The sequence below is a fragment of the Plectropomus leopardus genome, chromosome 2, assembly GCF_008729295.1.
Source record: "Plectropomus leopardus isolate mb chromosome 2, YSFRI_Pleo_2.0, whole genome shotgun sequence".
Lineage (NCBI taxonomy): Eukaryota > Metazoa > Chordata > Actinopteri > Perciformes > Serranidae > Plectropomus > Plectropomus leopardus.
The window spans coordinates 32,999,714-33,018,399 of record NC_056464.1 but is presented as its reverse complement, the minus strand read 5'-3'; the positions used below and the strand labels follow the sequence as shown (position 1 = coordinate 33,018,399).

Genomic DNA, 18,686 nt, shown 5'->3' with positions numbered 1-18,686 from the left:
GCTTTGTTTTAAAGGTATTAATATTGTTATTGTTTTTTTTATTATGTTTGCTGAAGTGCAACTTCATTTTATTTATTTATTTTTATTGTGTTTTAGAAATGCATTGTTCTTAAAGGTATTAATATTGTTGTTGTTTTTATTAGGTTTGCTGAAGCACAACTTCATTTTATTTATTTATTTTTATTGTGTTTTAAAAATGCATTGTTCTTAAAGGTATTAATATTGTTATTGTTGTTTTTATTAGGTTTGCTGAAGCACAACTTCATTTTATTTATTTTTTTTATTGTGTTTTAGATATGTTTTATTATGCTTTGTTCTTAATAGTAGTAGTAGTGTTTCTATTGTTATTATGGTGTGTTGTTATTGTTTTACTTATTTACTTTTTTCCTTTGCTTTAAGTAACTTTCCCACCGCTGGTCGTGTGACGTCACTGGGGTAAATGGCGCAATCAGCAGGAATGTGCGTGCGTGCGTGTGTGTGTGTGTGTGTGTGTGTGTGTGTGTCTGTCTGTCTGTCTGTCTGTCTGTCTGTGTGTGTGTGTGTGTGTCTGTGTCTGTGTGTGGAGAGAGAACTGGAAAAAAGTGTGGAGAGGGTGGAGTGATTCAACGCGTTATCTTCCGCTGACTTTCATATGATAGAGGCAGACGTGTCCACATATCTCCTCTCCCCCTCCTCCTCCTCCTCCTCCCACGGCTCCTTCCCCTCGAGCTCCGCCTCGAGCTCCAGCAGCACACCTGGACCACGGAGCGGCAGCAGGGACAGGTGAGGAGGAGACGTCTCCGTCAGCGACAGCGAGAGAAGAAGAAGCGGCCGCAGGCAGCGTGGAGGAGGCGGCGTCTGCGGCGTTGGAGGCTCTCCGACTGTGAAAAGTGAGTTTCTGTGATTTCAGGTTGAGACGCTCCGGTGTAAAGTCGGTCCACACGAGGCGGAAAAGTTTTGTCCACCGAAGTTTGACATTTTGGATTTGGTTCGGACACTTTAATCTGTGTTAGCAGCTGCTTTGACGCACGTACGGCGCTGAAAAGTGGGGAAAACGGGGCAAAGATCTGCAAACAACATTTCTATCATGTCCCAAATCTTAGGTGACAGTTTTAAAACACGTTCCTGTCTTCCTGTAATATTTCCAAGATGGACACTTAGTCGACAATAAGGTGTCAAACTTTGTCCTTGCTGTTTATGTATTTTAACCTCCTGTAGCAACACTAAATAGCGACTATTTGACGTCGAGTTTCCTGCACGTGTGCACGTTTTGACAGCTTTTGAAATTATTTTCTACTGTTTGTTTGTTGTTGGTGTATTTTTTCTTTGTTTGTTTTTGCTTCTGTGTGTAAGACTTAATTGCTGTCCTTGTTTGCAGAGATAGAAAGGCATTATGGGTGAGGCACCAGCCAGAGAGGATGGTACAGTGACTCGATCAGCAGAGGTAAATCTAGAAATGTATTATTTTTTATTTTTTGAGCGTCTTTTTCCTGTGTTTGTGTTTTGCCTGAGCCTGTGTTTTTACTGTGAAGTATGTGGGCTCATTTCCTGTGGACGACTGCTGTTTGGATGACCAGATAGAGCAACTGCACACTCAGCTGAAGTCCCTCAGAGTGAGTCCTGAGCCCTGAATTCTCCTAAAAAGCAACAACTTGTGCCTGTTTACTGGGAAATACAAGATCTAACATAAGTTGTCTTTGATCAGACATGCAAAAGACGGAGGGCTGTATCCCTAAAATTCTCCAACAAAGGAGTGAAGATGTATAATGAGGATGAAACTGTAAGTAGAAAAAACTTTATACAAATAAACCTCATGAGTTTTTTTTTAACTTGGAAGCATCAAAGATTAATGATGATGATGATGTGTGGATGTGTGTGTGTGTGTGTGTGTGTGTGTGTGTGTGTGTGTGTGTCACCCCGACTGTCTGCAGACACTCCTGATGGCTCACGCTCTGCGGAGAGTGTCTCTTTCCACAGCCCGGCCCGTCGATTACCAGTTTGCCTTCGTCTCCCACAACCCAGGCAGCACTGACGCCCAGCTGTACTGCCATGTCTTTAAAGCAAGGCATGCAAGAGCGGTGAGAAATCATCATCAAATTCCATTTATTACAACAAGATGTTTCTCAGGCTTTGGGTGTGCTGTTATTGAGAGACTTTTAAAACAATAATGAGTCTGATTTATGAAAAATGTAACTTGTTCAGTGAAAATAAAACCACAGCCTTGGCTCTTTACTGCATGTCATCCCCTCTCTCTCCCCCTTTTTAAGCTGACTTCTTCTTAAATAGAGAAGATGTTCACTATAATAAAGTTGCTTTGTGTGAGATGTTTCTGGTGGATGTCCGTTGCTCCAGTTTGCCAGAAGGCACTTTGACAGTGTAGTTTAAACTAGGGGTCAACAGATTATTGGTGGGGCCAATATTTGGCATTTTGCCGATTATCTGTAACAGTGTTTTATTGGAATAATTGCAGATAAAATTAATTAATTAAAAAGTGCAAAGAAAGTGTCAGCATGGGAGCTTTTTTTACTTTGTAAAACCTAAGGGAGCTATTTTTCATTTATTCATTTTTCATTTAAATTTTTACTTGACTTCATAAGAAAAGTTTCTGGGAACTTGGTTTTATTTGATGGTGAAAGTCTCAGGTTTGATTAAACATTTGCTAAAAGCATTTAAACAAAGTTTTGTGTTGGAGTTTGTTATATTACAAATTTGAAAAATTGGCATATAGATTTTCATTTTTGTTGTAAATGCATATTGCTCTCAGATATCAGTTATCGGTCTCATTAACCACCAATAATCAATATGGGCCCTGAAAAAACAATATCGGTGGACGCCCAGTTTAAACTGCACCACAGACCTGTCAAACAAGGCAACCTTGTACCTTTTTTAAAGGGATAGTTAAGATCCTTTGAACTGCAGTTGTATGAGGTGCTCATCCAAAGTCAGTCGGTGCCGATCGGCATGCCCCCAATTTGGAGAAGCAGGCAGGACTACTGGCAAGGACGCTACTTGAAAAAGTTCCCCTTTAAAAAAATCAACCTCTAAGAGGATCAAGGACACATTTCAAATGACTAATAAGTCTACCTTCTATTAAAGTGCATGCACTGAGTCCCTGAGTCCTAGTTTGTGGGGTCTGTAATCCAGTTTTGGGCTGCTAAGTCCTATCGATCTGTGTTGTTTATTGTGATTGGTTTGTCCAAATTACTCTCTCTTGACCACCATAGCAGGCACAGGTAATGGTGTGATCTTCACAAGATGATGCGCTTAGAAAAAAAAATATGTCAACTTCACATTCTCTGTAACGGTTCGACTGTATCGACAGTATTTTCTCTGCTTTACCTCGCCATCAGACAGCACTTTCTGGGAAGTCATTAATGGTTTCAGTTCCTTATCTATGCTCTTGTTAAGCCACCAGGCACCTTTGACAAAAACAGTCATTTTAGCTTGCTGTTTTTAAAAAATAGTCTTCTATATCCACTAATCTCTCTCTTTGCATCTCTCTTTTTTACTGTGCTTGTAATAATTTCTTCTTCTGTGCTCAAGGTGTCAGTAAAATTAACTAAATGACTGAACTGTGGAGACTCTTACCAAGCTTAAGATGTGTGTAGCATGTCCATATTGACAAAAGTTTAAACATATTTGTATAAGTGATCTAAAAAGTTAACTTATGATATCTCCAGCAGGCAGCCATCAATCCGGTTTTACACATCCGAAGAATTTGTAAAAAAAAAAAAAATTAACTGCATGTTAACCAGATCAGGCGTCTAACCGAGACAGGCCTTTATTTGTCAAAATGTGTCGTCTCAGCCTGGCTAGCAAAGGGCACTTGGCATTTAATCAGGACAATGCTTTTATTCTAAGTTTTACAGTATTGAGTGTAACTGTTAAGTTGTCTGTGTTCATTTTCTGTCTCGTAGGCACAGTTCCTGAACCTGCTGCTTTGCCGCTGTTTCCAGCTGTCTTACTTAGAGAAACACCCAGAAGAGGCCCAAGAAGACTCTGTTGGCTCAATGCCTCGTCGCAACCCCTCCCTTCTCAACCACGGCTTCCCTCTCAGTGTTAGCGCCTTGGTGTCCTTCAGGAGAGCCCCTTTTCGAGGGTTGTTGCCGGGCTCTAAGGTTTGGACCTGAATGTCTCCTTGTGTTCACCCTTAAAACACAATATTATTACTTTAACCCCAGCGTTTTCTTTTCTTTCTATAGAAGAGTCAAAAGTCTTCGGATGACCCGCAGAGCAGCCAAGATGAAGTCTTCCCATCCTCCTCCCCCTCGCTGGTGCGAAAGAAAGCCATCCGCACTAAAGTGCTGCGCTCTGGGGCTTACCGCTCCTTCACCTTCACACCACTGAAACAACGCAACGTTCAGGAGCGACTGAATGCGTCACAAGGTGGGCCAAGTGTTCACAGAGCGCTTTCAAGAGTCAAAGAGATGATTAGGTAAAGCAAACCCCTCAGTGTTTAGGTGACGGGCAGCCACTCACTGTCTTGTTGTGGTGTCAGAAGGTAGTTTTAGTGGTTTGGATTACACACTAAGGTGATGGTCACACCTGGGTCGTACTGGGAGCACATTTTCTTAAAGCTTCTCACCATGGAGCTTTTTACGCGGATGTTCGTCACTTTAACACTAGAACTGCCAATGTTCCAGTACCCCGGTGAATGGCCATTGAATGGGTAATTTCGATCCCCTGCCGCAACAGCGTCGATAAGCCCAAATTTGTAATTTCTTGAAGCATGTAAGTTATCCATTTAAGGCTTTACAAATAATAAAATTAGTTTTCAGATGTTTAATACTTCATTAATTTAATAAGTGCTTTAAATCATCATAGAGAAAAAAGGTCACATTTAAAAATAGGCAATGAATCAATGAACTACAACAAACAACAATTTAACTTTTTTACAATATACAATCTAGACAGGGCAGCACATTTCATACACAGGACAATTCAAAGTGCTTTACAGAGTAATAGAATATAAAAACATAATAAAAGATACAGATTTACAATAAAAGAGAAAAAGATAGGATATACAAGTTGAAATCAATTACTAAATGATAAAAAGTGCAGAAAAGAGGCGCATCTACACAAATTTTAACAATTCAGTTAGTGTAGAAGAACATGAAGTACAAGGTACAAAGGAATTTTGGATAATGATACGTTTTGTTATTGGCAACAAATGATATAAAGAACCGGAGTGCTATTTCTATGGGGGCGGGGGGTCAAAATGACCCCCTGCGGCAGTTGGAGGTATAAATGATAATTACAAAAAGAACAAAATTGGCCCATGGTGCCCAAAATTTACTAGATGATCAACAAGAAGATTCAAGGAAAAGTCTGGAACATAGAAATGTAGGGGTTTTATTTTAAAATAGTTGAGTGCATTTGAAAACGTGAGGGGGTAAAAATGATCCCTCTTGGTGGTTCTAGTGTTAATTAAGTTTGAGTTTTTATGAGCTATTTTATCACCACTTATTTGTTCATGGATTTAAACCAAATATTTCCTTCACTGAGTTGGGTTTAGGTTGAGCGTTTCCCCACACAAACAGCTGGTGGAGTATCTACTCTTGGCATGTGGACATCCCCAAAATTCACAATGATTTCTCATATTAAATATGAATCAGGAAAGGACCAAGACAAGAAGCATGTGAAGAGATCCCGTACTCCCAGTTTGGCCGAAACAGAAGAAGCACTGGCTCAAGCAGTTTGGGCTTGGGCTGGTATCGCAACGTGAGTGTCACACTAGCCTGTCTTATTTTCTTGAGTTTGTCAGTGGTTTTCTAACAGTATATCTTTTTGTTTTTCAGTGACAGCAGCTATTCCCTGCTTGCAGACGATGTTCTGGGTTCGTACCTCCTGTGTCCACATCCTAAAAAACCCAAATGTGGCTCTCTCATCATTCGCTTCCCCTCCGGCCTGGTCACCCACCTCATAGAAAACACCCGTAAAGGGAAATTCCTGCTGGAGGTAATTGTTTCGTCAAGGTCGAGTATTATAGGTAATTATTAGCTAACAGCAAGCCTGCCAGGATTATATTTGCTTAGATTTGTCCCGGAAACAAAAAATATGAGCTGTAAACTGAACTACAAAAGTGAATAGTTACTCCCAAGAAGTTTTAACTGTTTTCAACCAGTTACTTTATGAATAACATTCAACTTAAAATATGTCTTTTTAATTTTAGAATATTAATATGGTATTGTGGCTTTTGCAGGGTAGTAGTGGTAACCCCTACAACTATGATCTTCCATAAATTTCCTCTTGGATAGGTTTAAAAATATTAGTCCGGCACAGTTGCATGTGATTTATATCTGCTTGTAGTGCTCGGGGCTCATTTTCAGTACATGCTTCCAAACAGGAACCACAATGTGCAATACCGCAATCCCTTGCTACCCATACGTATGACCAATGGGCTCCATAATCAACACAAGATTTGTGGCTTCACTTTAACCATGAATCCCTTAGCGGAGTCCCAGCAGATCCTTAAAAAGTCTTAAAAGGCACTGAATTCAATGATCTAAAAATAAGGCTTTAATTGGTATTAAAATGTCTTAAATCAGTCTTTCAATAGTCTTAAAAATACGAAGATATTGGAATAAGGATAATATGAAGTACATTTTTTACTTAATTCCTCCTCTTAGATTCTCCATGATGGAGATTAAAGTAGTTGAATAATACACATACAAAGTGAGGCACACAAAATCACAAAAAAAATCACTTATAAATGGTAGGTTTTTCCCAATTCTAACCAGATCTGACTTTTTCACTTGATCAGAAATGTAATGTTTTATTTTACAATAAATGTGTGGGCAATGTAAAAAAGGTTGGTACATGGTTTTTTTAGGTCTTAAATTTCATCCCAATTGGCATTAAAAAAGTCTTTAAAAAGTATTTCATTTAAGCTGAAACCAGGAATAATTAAGTTATTGTTGGATTTTTATTATACATTTTGGTAAACCAACAATTTTGTGCAACCCTAGTTGTGACTTCTGAATTTTCAGTATTTTTTTCTTTGTTTTATCTTTGGAACAGAAATGCAAGACTGAATTCAGTTCTCTTGCAGAGCTGATTGAACACTACACAGAGAATCAGGGTGAGCTGCCGTGTCTGCTGAGCTGTGCTCGGGTAAACCACTGTTACGAGTGGGAGGAAGATACCAGCACACAGCAGGCTATGAAGCCGTTCAAGCGCCTGAGCAAAGCCAAAATTAAAAGTACCCGTAGAAAGGACTGGGTTTAAACCCTGAAGAGTGGAACTTTTGGATTTCCAAACTCAGAATAAGTGGCAACTTTTATTATTTTGCACATATAATACCTTTAAATCACAATTGGTGTTTTGGGGAGGCTTCACAAGCTGTATAACACAATGCACCTAATAACAGTGTCACTTATTGTAGCTAGTATACGAGCCATTTCATCAAAGCGTACTTATTTTGGTTCTTATTTGAGAGGTGTAATATTTCTGTTTTTGCTGGTTTTCAGTTTTCAACATAATATTTTTAGAAATATTTTTATATGTGCCTTTAAGGCATCAGGGGAGTTTATGTGCGTTTTTTAGATGTGGAACAAATCGAAATTGTGGAGTTGAATTAATCATTCACATTGTTGAACCTCATGGCAAAGCCATACTTTTTTCTTGCATTGTACAGATGTTGCACAAATATATTTAATCAATTTTATTTTTTTTCTTGAATTTTAATCTTGCTTACATCTTGTCTTCATGTATTTAGACTTTAGATCTGGAAGATATGTAAGAAGCAGTCCCTGATGCTATGATCTGTCCTGGTATAAGAAAATATGACACCAAATATTTTCTTTCTTCTTGACACCTAAGTACATTTGTGGTCCTATGTTGTGGCCATTTAGAGGGATATGTCCAAACTGTCTGTTTTAAAGTTTGTGTGCAGTCACAGTTTACCGGTAATTTTAACTGGTAATGTTTGTATGCAGTTGTACTTTCGTGCTGATTTTAATGGTGGTTTAAAGTTAGGTCTTTATCATAAGATTGTTTGTGATAATGTTTTCTGGTTCAAGAGGCTGCATAAGAATTTTATTACCATCCTCTCCTCAGTAGGCCGACAAATGATATTCATACTGCTCACCCCTGTTTGAGATTAAACGAGGTGTTCTCTTTTTTCAACCCACACTCCATTTCCATTATTTCTGACTCCGCATTGCACCTCGCCTGCAGCTTTGGTAATCAGAAAGATGCTTCTTCCAACATTAACGTTATGAACACATGGATGCATGAGTAGCTATAATAAAATCAATCATATATATATATATATATATATGAAGTGGTCCATTTTACATATGTGCTTTAACTTGTCACTGTGTATGCAGGTTACATGCTTTATTACTTTATTGCTGGGTTTGGTTATTTTTAGTTGTGTTTTTTTTAACCTTTAATCTATCTGTCTATTGCACATTTTACAAGTAAAATTAATAGCCAACATAAGGTTGGTGCTCTGTCCCTCTGGACCATCCATTACATAACAGAAAATAACTAAGAGAGGCAAAAATTAACCAATCCAAAAAAAAAAAAAAAAATTAAAAAAAAATAATAATCTTGGGGTAGATTGAAATGTTTGGTTTTTTTGTCTTTCTTTGGGATTTTTTTTTTTTTTTTTTTTTTTGTTGTAAAAATTTAATTTAGTTTCCATGTCCAGTATTTGTTCTATTGTGAAAACCATGAAATATGGTAAGCTGTAGTTTGATGCTAACACTTTTTTTGTAACATTTTAAATGCAGGACTATTATTTTTATTTCTACACTGTACTATTACTATTTTTACTGAATTATAGGATCAGGAGACTACTTCTTCGTCCATCGAAGATACCTATCATTAATCGAGATTTGTTACGTTAAAACAAACATTAAATATTTGCATTTTTCCCCCCTCGCTGTTAGCCTGCTAAGCTCGACCTCACTCCGACCTCACCAAAATGGCCGCCGCTTCGGTGCCGTTCTTTTCATCAACGGTTGTATATAGTTGCTTAGCAACTTCAAAACGCCGTGGGAAGAAGAGAGGAATGGCTGGGGACCTGTAACGACACCTGACGAGGACAATGTGTCCGCCGTGTCTTGGAAATATTTTTGTCTTAACTTTTATTTAATCTACAGTGAGTATTGTCGTACCTGGCCTCCTGTTTTTGTCAGCTGTCCTCACTGAACTTTAATAACTCGTAGCTCGTCATCTAATTATCTAGGTGAACGCTAATGAAGTTCCTGTTGCTACTTAGCTGCATAGACATGTATTTGTAAAGCAGAATTGAGTGTCTTTCTTTGCTTTTAACTGTTATCTGCTGTCCCTGCACAAAGCCCGCTGCTGTGGAGTGAATGTTGAGACATGGGGTCAGAGTCAGTGAAGGTGGTGGTCAGATGCAGGCCCCTGAATGACAGGGAGAAGACTCTGGGCTCTACGATGGTGCTGTCCATGGACCTGCACCGCTGCCAGTGCTTCATCGAGAAGCCCAATGCAGTGGATGAGCCGCCCAAACAGTTCACCTTTGATGGGACCTACTTCATTGATCAAACCACTGAGCAGATGTACAACGAGATCGCCTATCCTTTGGTTGAGGTGAGCTCTTTCAACCGCTTTTGATTGTGTTTGTTGAATTTGTATGTTTTTGGTGCAAATTCAAAGCTTGAGATCCAAGCGTGATAAAGGAAGCACATTGGTCACTGGACACCCCACGTCTAACAACTGTAGGCTATATCTTATTGCTAATTACTGCAGACTTCATTATTTACTTAACAGTCTGCTGTCAGTCACTTGCAAAGGTCAGCAAGGTGTTGGTCTTAAAGAAACCTCATGCAAAAGGTCACTCATGCCACATTTTTTAATTTTTTATAGGGCGTCACTGAAGGATATAATGGCACAATCTTTGCCTATGGACAAACTGGAAGTGGGAAGTCCTTCACCATGCAGGGAGTGTCCGATCCTGCAGCCCAGAGGGGCGTCATTCCTCGAGCCTTTGAGCACGTCTTTGAGAGTATTCAGGTAGGTTGGGCAACTAATTGTGCAACGTGTATCACTCATGAATTCATGGATTGTCTTCTCCATTCGTGTGTTACAGAAATTTTTTTTTCTAGGTGATGCAAACACTGTAAAATCAAGTTGATTTTACTTAAAATAATCTTGTAAACCGATTAACCTTGAAAAAGGAAAGTAAATATAACCTTTGATCCTAGTTTATGTTTACATTATATCTGATTGTGAAGTTTACTTGAAATTAAGCTGCATTTACTTAATTTTGTAATGTTGTTGCAGCTTTTTGCAAATTTTAAATTACCATGTTCTTTTTTAAGTGTTGGCAACTTCAGTTAACCAAGTTAATCAGACTTAACTTGATTATCATGAAGAGGATTTTGTCAATGATGCAGTAAGGAGATCTGCAAGCTCTGTTTTGTTAACATGTTTAAGAAAATACAAATGTGACTGACTAGTTTGCAACCAACAGAATACAAATATATAGCACATTTCACTTGGTTTTACTGAAGTTGCTAAAACTTAGAAAGATTGATTTAATTAAACTTGACATTTTTAAGTTGCAACAATTGCACAAAATCAAGTAAATATAACTAAAATTTAAGTAAATTTAACAATTAGATATAAAGTACACATGAATTAAGACTAATAGTTGTCATCAATATTGTGTTCAGGCTACTGTAAATGAGGCAAACTGTTTCCTAGATTTAAAAAAAAAAAACTAAAATCAACTTGTCCAGTTTTACAGTGTGATTGCCTCAGTCTGATGGCTCTAGCCTCTGTCCAGGCTTGTCTATGCTTTGTGTGCTGAGCCATGGTAATTTTATGTGTTTGTTTTTGTCTGCAAGCTAGTGTGCAGAAAATACAAAATTCTTGGTGAGGGCCTCCTACTTGGAGATTTACAACGAAGAAATCCGAGACCTTTTGGGAAATGACACCAAACATAAATTGGAGGTAGGTTCATAAACAAATCAGGCTACACTGTGTAATATAAGAAGCCAGTAAGTTTATTGTTCTTTACTAAGCGCAATTATCATGAAACTTGTTTCCCAGACTGTTCTCTGTGAACACTGTCCTTATGCTTTGTGCACAATACTGTGCGAGTTGCCATGGTGACTTAACAGTAGTGCCATGATTCTTTGAAGGTCAAGGTGTTTGCACAAGGCCACAGATTTGGATTGTGTTTTCTTTGTGTGGTTGATGATTGCGTAGCTGAAGGAGCATCCAGAGCGTGGGGTGTATGTGCGGGACCTGTCCATGCACACTGTGCACAGCGTCGGGGAGTGTGAGAGAATCATAGAGCAGGGCTGGGGGAACCGGGCAGTGGGCTACACGCTGATGAACAAGGACTCTTCCCGCTCACACTCCATCTTCACCATCCATCTGGAGATCTGCAACACAGGTGAACACACACACAATGATGCAATACCTGTAACATGTTGAAACATGTCGATAATTAGTTCAGTGTCTGAAAGAGGCGTTTCATCTGCGAAAACATGTGCGTGTAAGAACATGAGATCGCCAGCATATGTGAAATTAAAAGTCAACTCTAAATTCACTTTCATTTGGTGTTTTGCGTTGCTGTATTTTCTGTTTTTCCAGTTTGTGTCTCTTGAATGCCTGCTGCTTATGGTCTGACACCTGTTTGCTACTTTTTCGTAAAGCTTGACCTCACCTGAGCACTGTGGGAGTACATTCCCATAAACACTCCAAACACAGAAAATAAAAGAAAATAAGCAAATACAGGGAGATGTCTCAACATTTTTGTTGTTTTTTCCTCCTTTACTATGCTCCTGCGTAGTAAATCTTTAACAAACTATACATTTTTCTCTACATTCCCTTTCCTCACTCTACATTCTCAGACGCAGCTGGCCAGGATCATCTGCGAGCAGGTAAACTCAACCTTGTTGACCTGGCTGGTAGCGAGCGTCAGTCTAAAACCGGCGCTACAGGTGAGCGACTCCGCGAGGCCACCAAGATCAACCTCTCCCTCTCGGCCCTGGGTAACGTCATCTCTGCCTTGGTGGACGGACGCTCCAAATACATCCCCTACCGCGACTCCAAGCTGACCAGACTGCTGCAGGACTCTCTGGGAGGTAACACCCGCACCTTGATGATCGCCTGTCTCTCCCCCGCTGACAACAACTACGAGGAGAGCCTGAGCACGCTGCGCTACGCCAATCGGGCCAAGAGCATCCAGAACAGGCCTCGGATCAATGAGGACCCCAAAGATGCTCTGCTGCGGGAGTATCAGGAGGAGATCAAGAAGTTGCGGGCCCTCATCTCAGGCCAGCTCGGCACAGCTAACCTTGAGTGTAAGTGATTTTGTAAGTTATTTCGGGACGTTTTGATTTAGAGATGCCAAATAATTTATAGCAAATACTTAGTGACCTTCTTTTTTGCATTTTCTTCTTTGTGGAATGATTTTTATTACCAGTCTTGCAAAAACAAACTCTTTTCTTTTGGTCCTTGTGTGGATCATGCAGCTTTGCTGGCTGGTCAGTTGTCTGAGACATCCCCCGCTGTTCCTTCAAGGCCGCAGTCCAGCACCACAGAAGCAGAGAAGGAGAAGATTAAAGAGGCGAGTACAGGCTGTTCCCACACCAATATATCACTGCACACCTTTGCACACATTGTATAAGAACCAGGTGATTTATAGGACTGTATTCTGCTCTCGCCGCAGGAGTACGAAGAGAGGCTGGCCAAGCTGCAGGCTGAGTACAATGCAGAGCAGGAATCCAAAGCAAAGCTGCAGGAGGACATCACTGCCCTACGTTCCTCCTATGAAACCAAGCTGTATAATCTGGAGAAGGCTCGAGCCAGCAGGGGGAGCTCTGTCCCAAAGAATGAGAGCAGAAAATCATCAGGCCCCAACAAACAACAGGGCAAGTAGTTTTTCTAAATTGGTTTTTACTGCTCATTGTTCTGTAAAAAAGCTTAAATCATCACCCCTGACAAAGTCTGAACTGAACATTGGCAGTGTTGTCATATGATTGCATTGTTTATGTGAAGCTCCTGTTGAAGTGTCCACCCCCTGTATGCAGACACGGCTCTGGTTTGTTTTGTTTGTAGCTTCAGTGAACTCCAGCTGTATGACGGAGGTAACCGAGGAAGAGGTCAGCCACGACACTGATCCCATGTGCCACAGTACGACTGGAGAAACGTCCCTGACCAAGGTGCTTTTCACTAGCACCATCCACCACTATCACTTATCATTCAAATCATTTGTGCGCATGTGCTCAACCCAATCACCAGAAAAAATGCCGGGCCTGTACGTTTCTGCAAACTACAGCTATGTTATGTTTCATAAGTACCAGATCTGTTTGTTTTACGCTTCAAGTTTTAATTTTATGCCAGACAAAAACATTTAGTAATGTTTAGGAAAACATGTTTTCGCTTAGAATACCCAGTTTTGTCGCCACAACCACACCTAGAAATTATAAGACCTGCTCTTAAAAAAATAACCCACATTTGTCACGAACAGTAGTCTGCTGCTTGGTCTGCAGCTGTTTTGCTCAGGATACACACCATCCACCATCCCCTTCTCCTTGTGGGGAGAAACTCACATACATGTACTCTGAACTACTTTACTTCAAAAATGTTGATACCATATGTATGAAATGTACGTAAGTAACTTAGCTGTGGTTTGCAGAAATGTACAACGCCAACATTTTCATCTGGTGGCTGAGCTGTATAGTTCCTAAGTTGAACAGCTGCTTGAAGTACAAATATGGATTATTAGAAACTTATTGGGCATTATTTTCTCATGTTGATGAGCCAGTCCGATGTACCTGGTGCAGCAGACGGTGTACAAAAAGGTCCAGACAGAGACACGCTCAGAGATTCAACTGATGTCACCACAGCAGGGCCTGTGGACCAGCAGCATGTCCTGAAAAGGTTTGTGGGCAAACATTTTACACACGTAACCAACAATCAGCAGCACTTGCCCTTCATGACAGAGGTCTTTCTTCATTGTGTTTTTGCCAGTTTTGTGTGCAACACTGGTTTTCAGAATAATAGTATACCCCCTTTGAAATATTTTTTAAAGCAAAGCACCCAGCAACCAGAACAGAGCATTTGTGTAAAAACACATAGTGAACAAACCGAAATGTGAAAGTGATTCCATGTGTTGCGGTAGTTAAAAATTGCATTAAAATCGGAAGATTTAATATAAAATGTGATTTACTGAACTTCAGAAAAATCCTGTGTACCCCCTGCAGTACTCTAGTGTACCTCTAGGGGTACTCATGCCTACGTTTGAGAAACACTGGTTGTACAGAATGTAGAGCAGGTCATCACAACGGTCTGTTATGATGACCGTTATATTCTTGTGAACACAAAGAACAACAACACGTGATAGAAATAGCATGTTATGCTTTTATATATTGGCTGATATCAGCTCATTGCAGATATATATTGGAATTGGTGTCCATAAGTAAAATAAACTGCAGTACAAAAATGCACAACAAGGAAAACGATAACGACAACCAGTAAACTGTAGAGGATTAAATTGCCAAATATTGAATGTATTTACAGAGACAGAGATATTAACAACATAAATCATCATGGGTGATGAGAGGCATCCACTGGCCTCCTCATTTAAACTTCTCCCATCTGGACGACATATCCAACATATATAAACATATCCAAACTGTCCTTTATCCCACTATGCCACCTGACAAAATGTCCTATTCCACATCTGATTACATTCATTCAAAAAAGTAGTCCATCCTGACAGATATTTGTAGGATGTAGGTAAATGTGTCCTACTTCACATTTACCTACATCTATACAGGTTCTGGTCTGTTCTAGAAGATATACAAAAGAGTGAAATCTGACTCTCCCCAAAAAATTGTCACTCTGTGTGTGTCCTATGTTTTACTGAACATCCAACAAGCAGCAGCTGGTTGAAGAGTTAATACTGAAATTGCACAGAAATAGTTATTGTTTTGTTTTTATGAAATGTGCCTGAATACAGACTGTGCGCCAGGTTTGTGTGCATTTGGATACAAGAGTTTGGCTCAGACCAAAGTAACTGAGCCCAGGAGATTAATTTTACTATTTTCAACCGCTAACAAAAACAAGTAGTAATGAAAATATCCCCCTGATACTGACATCAGTGTGATGGCAGAATGTGTCTATCACAATTTAACCCAGAAAATAAATATATAAAATAAAACACAGTGAAATTAAATTAAAGTAATCTGTAACAAGAAACATATTAGTGGTATGTTTTTATTAAAAACATGAACCAATCACAGTAGGCTGATATCATTATCAGATTTTTCATCAGATTTTGTCAGCCTAGTGTCAGTCACTTTTTAATTACCATCTCTGCCCAGACTGCAGCAGCTGGAGCAGGAGGTGGTCGGAGGAGAGCAGGCCAGAAACAAAGAGTTACAGCAGAGACAGAGGCAGAGGAAGAACCTCGCCGACCAGAGAAAAGTCCAGCTGATCCGTGCTCTGTCCGAGAACGGTGAGGAGAGTGAAAATGTGCTGCTGAACGTCTACAACTCGATCCAGGAAGAAGTTCATGCCAAAAGCCAAATGCTGGTGAAGGTCCAGGGCAAGGTGGGTCACGGCCGCTGTAGGACAAATATAACAAGTTTTTTGGGTTTGGAGGAATGGTTTCAGGGTGTGCAGGGTACCGAAAATCTTGCAAGGTTAACACTAGAAGACGCTGATTAGTGTAAAATCAAACATTCTTCCAGTGTTGAATTATGTCATTCAGCCCTAAAACCACCTCAATCTGTTGTAACAGCTGAAAGCAGCCAAACTGGAGATCCGGGACCTGCAGGCAGAGTTCGCGGTGGAGAGAGATGACTACTTAGCAACGATTCGGCGGCTGGAGAGGGAGGGCCAGTTACTGCACAGCCTGCTGGAGCGTATGGTGCCTCTGGTGCGCCGTGACTGCAACTACAGCAACCTGGACCGCTTGAAGAAAGAAGCTGTCTGGGATGAAGACAGCGCCACCTGGAGGCTGCCGGACGTGATGGTGCAGAAAACAACACTGCCTTCAGGTGCATTGTGTGACGACAAAAAAGTGGTGGAAGCTTATGGGATGAAGCTTGTGAAAGTGTAAATCTTATGTGTTTTGTGGATTTTTTCCCCTTAAATATTACCCTGCTTTCTTTCTGTCTCATAGCTGTTGCTCCAAAGCTGTCTGCTGGCAGAGGTTCGGCTGCTGATACTGGCGAGCCATTCATGGTGTGTTTGTGTATTTCTGTTTGTTTCATGCGTCATATTTTGCTCACACACACTAAAACGCTGTCACAGAGTTTTAAACCCTGTGTTTTTTTAGCAGGTCGAAGAGGACAGGTACAAGGAAATGCTGGACCGTAGTGACAGTGAGAACATCGCCAGCAGCTATTTCAAGTCAAAGAGAGCGAGCCAACTGCTTGGACGCGAAGCTACAAAGGCACACAGTAAGAAAAAAATCACAATCACTTCATTTTCACTGTGGTAAATCTGACGGTTTTCATCATTCTGTGATTAGGTTAGAAAGTGTCGGTTGGGGCAGAGTAATAAGACAAGATCAAAAAAATGTAAACAATGGTACAAAAGTCGACATGTTAAGATTGGAGAATATTTTACCTTTAATGTTCAAAAAAGACAGTAGATGGTTGCAATGAGTCAGAAAACAATAGATATGTTTTTGTTATGTTTGTTTTTGTTTTGGTTTTGTCAGGTGTTTTTTTTTAGTCATTCAGCCTCTTGTGCCCAAAATGGAAATTACAATAACAATCACTCAGAAAAAAATAGTCCTGTGAAAAAAATAATTCACCTGCAAGAGCAGTTTTTTTTTCTCTCTTACCTGTTTTTGCAGATGAGAGAAAGACAAAATATGATCCCAGATTTTTTTTTTCACTTGTTCTTAAGTCATAAACATAGGAGAGAAAACTATTGAAATCAGATTTAGAAAATGGATCACCAGATTTTTTTATAGAATGCAGAGACTTTGTACAGCAGTCAAGCCAAACCAGTTTACATTTCTGTGCCTTCCCCTCTTGTGCTGGTTTTATCAACTGACGGAGCTCTTCTCCTACAGCCATCCACTCTCCTCCCCTTGTTAACGGGGCGACCCATCTCTCTGTAAGTGTTCCCACCATGAACCTGCCTGTCAGCTCTGACTCTGTCCTGCCACGTCCCTTCCGCCTAGAGTCTTTGGGTGTCCCGGTGTCCAATGGTAAGGTAAAGCGCAAAAAAAGCAAATCTCAAATCCATAACGAGGGGATTTGAAAGAATAGTTCCCATACCCTACAGTACTCATACACATCTCACTGTCTTCTGTTATTTGACTTTGAAGCTTTTATACACCGCAATTAATCACATACAGTTAAATTATTAAATAAGGAATTTTTAATGACCCATGTGAACCATGAATTTATACAGGCACCTTTTGTGGACATTTTATGTCAAGTTTGTCGTGTTTGAAATCAAATATGTTTAAAAGCTACCTACAGTATGATACTACCCTCAAATCTTTGCACTGTCCCTAAAATCTTGTGACTCATGCACGGTGACACTCAAAGTCCAGCTACTGTAAGATTTAACTTCCCGATGTGTCCTGCTGTCACTGATTGTGAACCACAAACTTGTTCCTCATTTAAAATCTAAAATTCTGCACCTGCTGCTGTTTAGATGAAATAAAATGAAATAATTTATCCACTTTGTGGCATATTTCATTTCATTTAAACATGCAAAGTTTAAATGGCTTTAGATCAAATAATAAGATCTCAAAAAAGAAAAAACAAGATCTCAGACAACAACATGACAGACAGGTTTTTTAGTTTGCAATAAATGGATGACTGCACAATCATAAATAGGTCGGAGGGGCTGTTGTCAAGGCAGCAGTGTTAACAGGTAGTTGACCGTTATCTCATGTTGCTGTGACCTCTGGGGTCAGCATTGTGGATTTTGTTGCGTAAGCCTATAAAAATGAAAGAACACAACAGAATCTATTCTTTAGGCATATTTGATAAGCTTGAAAATGGCTTTTTATGCCAAATAAAAAGGTTACATAGATTTATTTTAATAATAAATTGAATTAAATAATCCCATGATGGAGTCTATGTTTTTAGTGTAGGCGGTACAGGAGTTATTCATAATGCAGTCTGTGTTTATTTTTTAAAACAGCAACATATCAAACACTGTAGTTGCATTTGCATCTCTACTGATAAACTCAATCCTTTCTGGAGCTCACTTTTCTCTCTGAGTATCATATTTCTAAATTTGGCTATGGCCTGATTTCTTCTTCCATTGTTTAATATTACTTGACCGGCAGAGACCCGTGTCAGTTTCCAAATTTGACACCCTTTGTTTGCCTGTGTGCAGACATACTAGACACAGATACAGGCCCATCAGGCGAGCCCCTTGCCTTACTGAGATACCGCTACAGAAGGCAACTGTAATCGTCTCTCGTGGCAATTAACCACACACTAATTCAAGAGTGTTGCATAACAAATGCTCAGCCTTTCAAATAACTCAGTGGCAGGAATTAGAATCGCGTATGAGCCAGCAGATATAATGGGGATGAATGAGTGACTGAGGAATTAGAGGTCTTACATGCAAGGGTTATTGAGAAAACAGAGAAGGGAGAGCACAGGTCTGCTAAGTTCACGCAGAGGTGGGGCTCAGGATAATCGGATAATGGAAGAACAGCTGAGCAGGCTTTTCTCGTTGCTCGAGTGGCATGTAAGATGAGTAGTTTAACTGATAGTCATTGTGTA

The 18,686-nt window shown here is 39.9% G+C and overlaps 2 protein-coding genes across 3 annotated transcripts; both read left to right on the top strand.

Moving 5' to 3' along the window:
- The first annotated feature begins 582 nt into the window (after positions 1 to 582).
- Positions 583 to 8,112, top strand: sh2d5 (SH2 domain containing 5). Of its 2 annotated transcripts, none has more exons than XM_042511491.1 (10): positions 583 to 869; positions 1,358 to 1,423; positions 1,512 to 1,592; positions 1,685 to 1,759; positions 1,911 to 2,057; positions 3,897 to 4,097; positions 4,182 to 4,365; positions 5,595 to 5,700; positions 5,778 to 5,937; positions 7,000 to 8,112. In XM_042511491.1, the coding sequence occupies exons 2-10, from the start codon at positions 1,373 to 1,375 to the stop codon at positions 7,204 to 7,206; spliced, it is 1,212 nt and encodes a 403-aa protein (XP_042367425.1). In that variant the 5' UTR covers positions 583 to 869; positions 1,358 to 1,372; the 3' UTR covers positions 7,207 to 8,112. The 2 variants fall into 2 exon arrangements, with proteins under 2 accessions (XP_042367425.1, XP_042367433.1); XM_042511499.1 differs by having other exon boundaries at positions 7,031 to 7,104.
- A 1,198-nt stretch (positions 8,113 to 9,310) lies between these two features.
- kif17 (kinesin family member 17) lies at positions 9,311 to 17,400 on the top strand. The gene is made up of 14 exons (XM_042509212.1): positions 9,311 to 9,546; positions 9,823 to 9,969; positions 10,810 to 10,911; positions 11,170 to 11,359; positions 11,820 to 12,272; positions 12,444 to 12,538; positions 12,641 to 12,842; positions 13,030 to 13,133; positions 13,739 to 13,854; positions 15,300 to 15,528; positions 15,719 to 15,977; positions 16,103 to 16,164; positions 16,262 to 16,382; positions 17,006 to 17,400. Exons 1-14 carry the CDS (start codon positions 9,316 to 9,318, stop codon positions 17,194 to 17,196), a joined length of 2,502 nt encoding a protein of 833 aa, XP_042365146.1. The 5' UTR covers positions 9,311 to 9,315; the 3' UTR covers positions 17,197 to 17,400.
- The last annotated feature ends 1,286 nt before the right edge of the window (positions 17,401 to 18,686 follow it).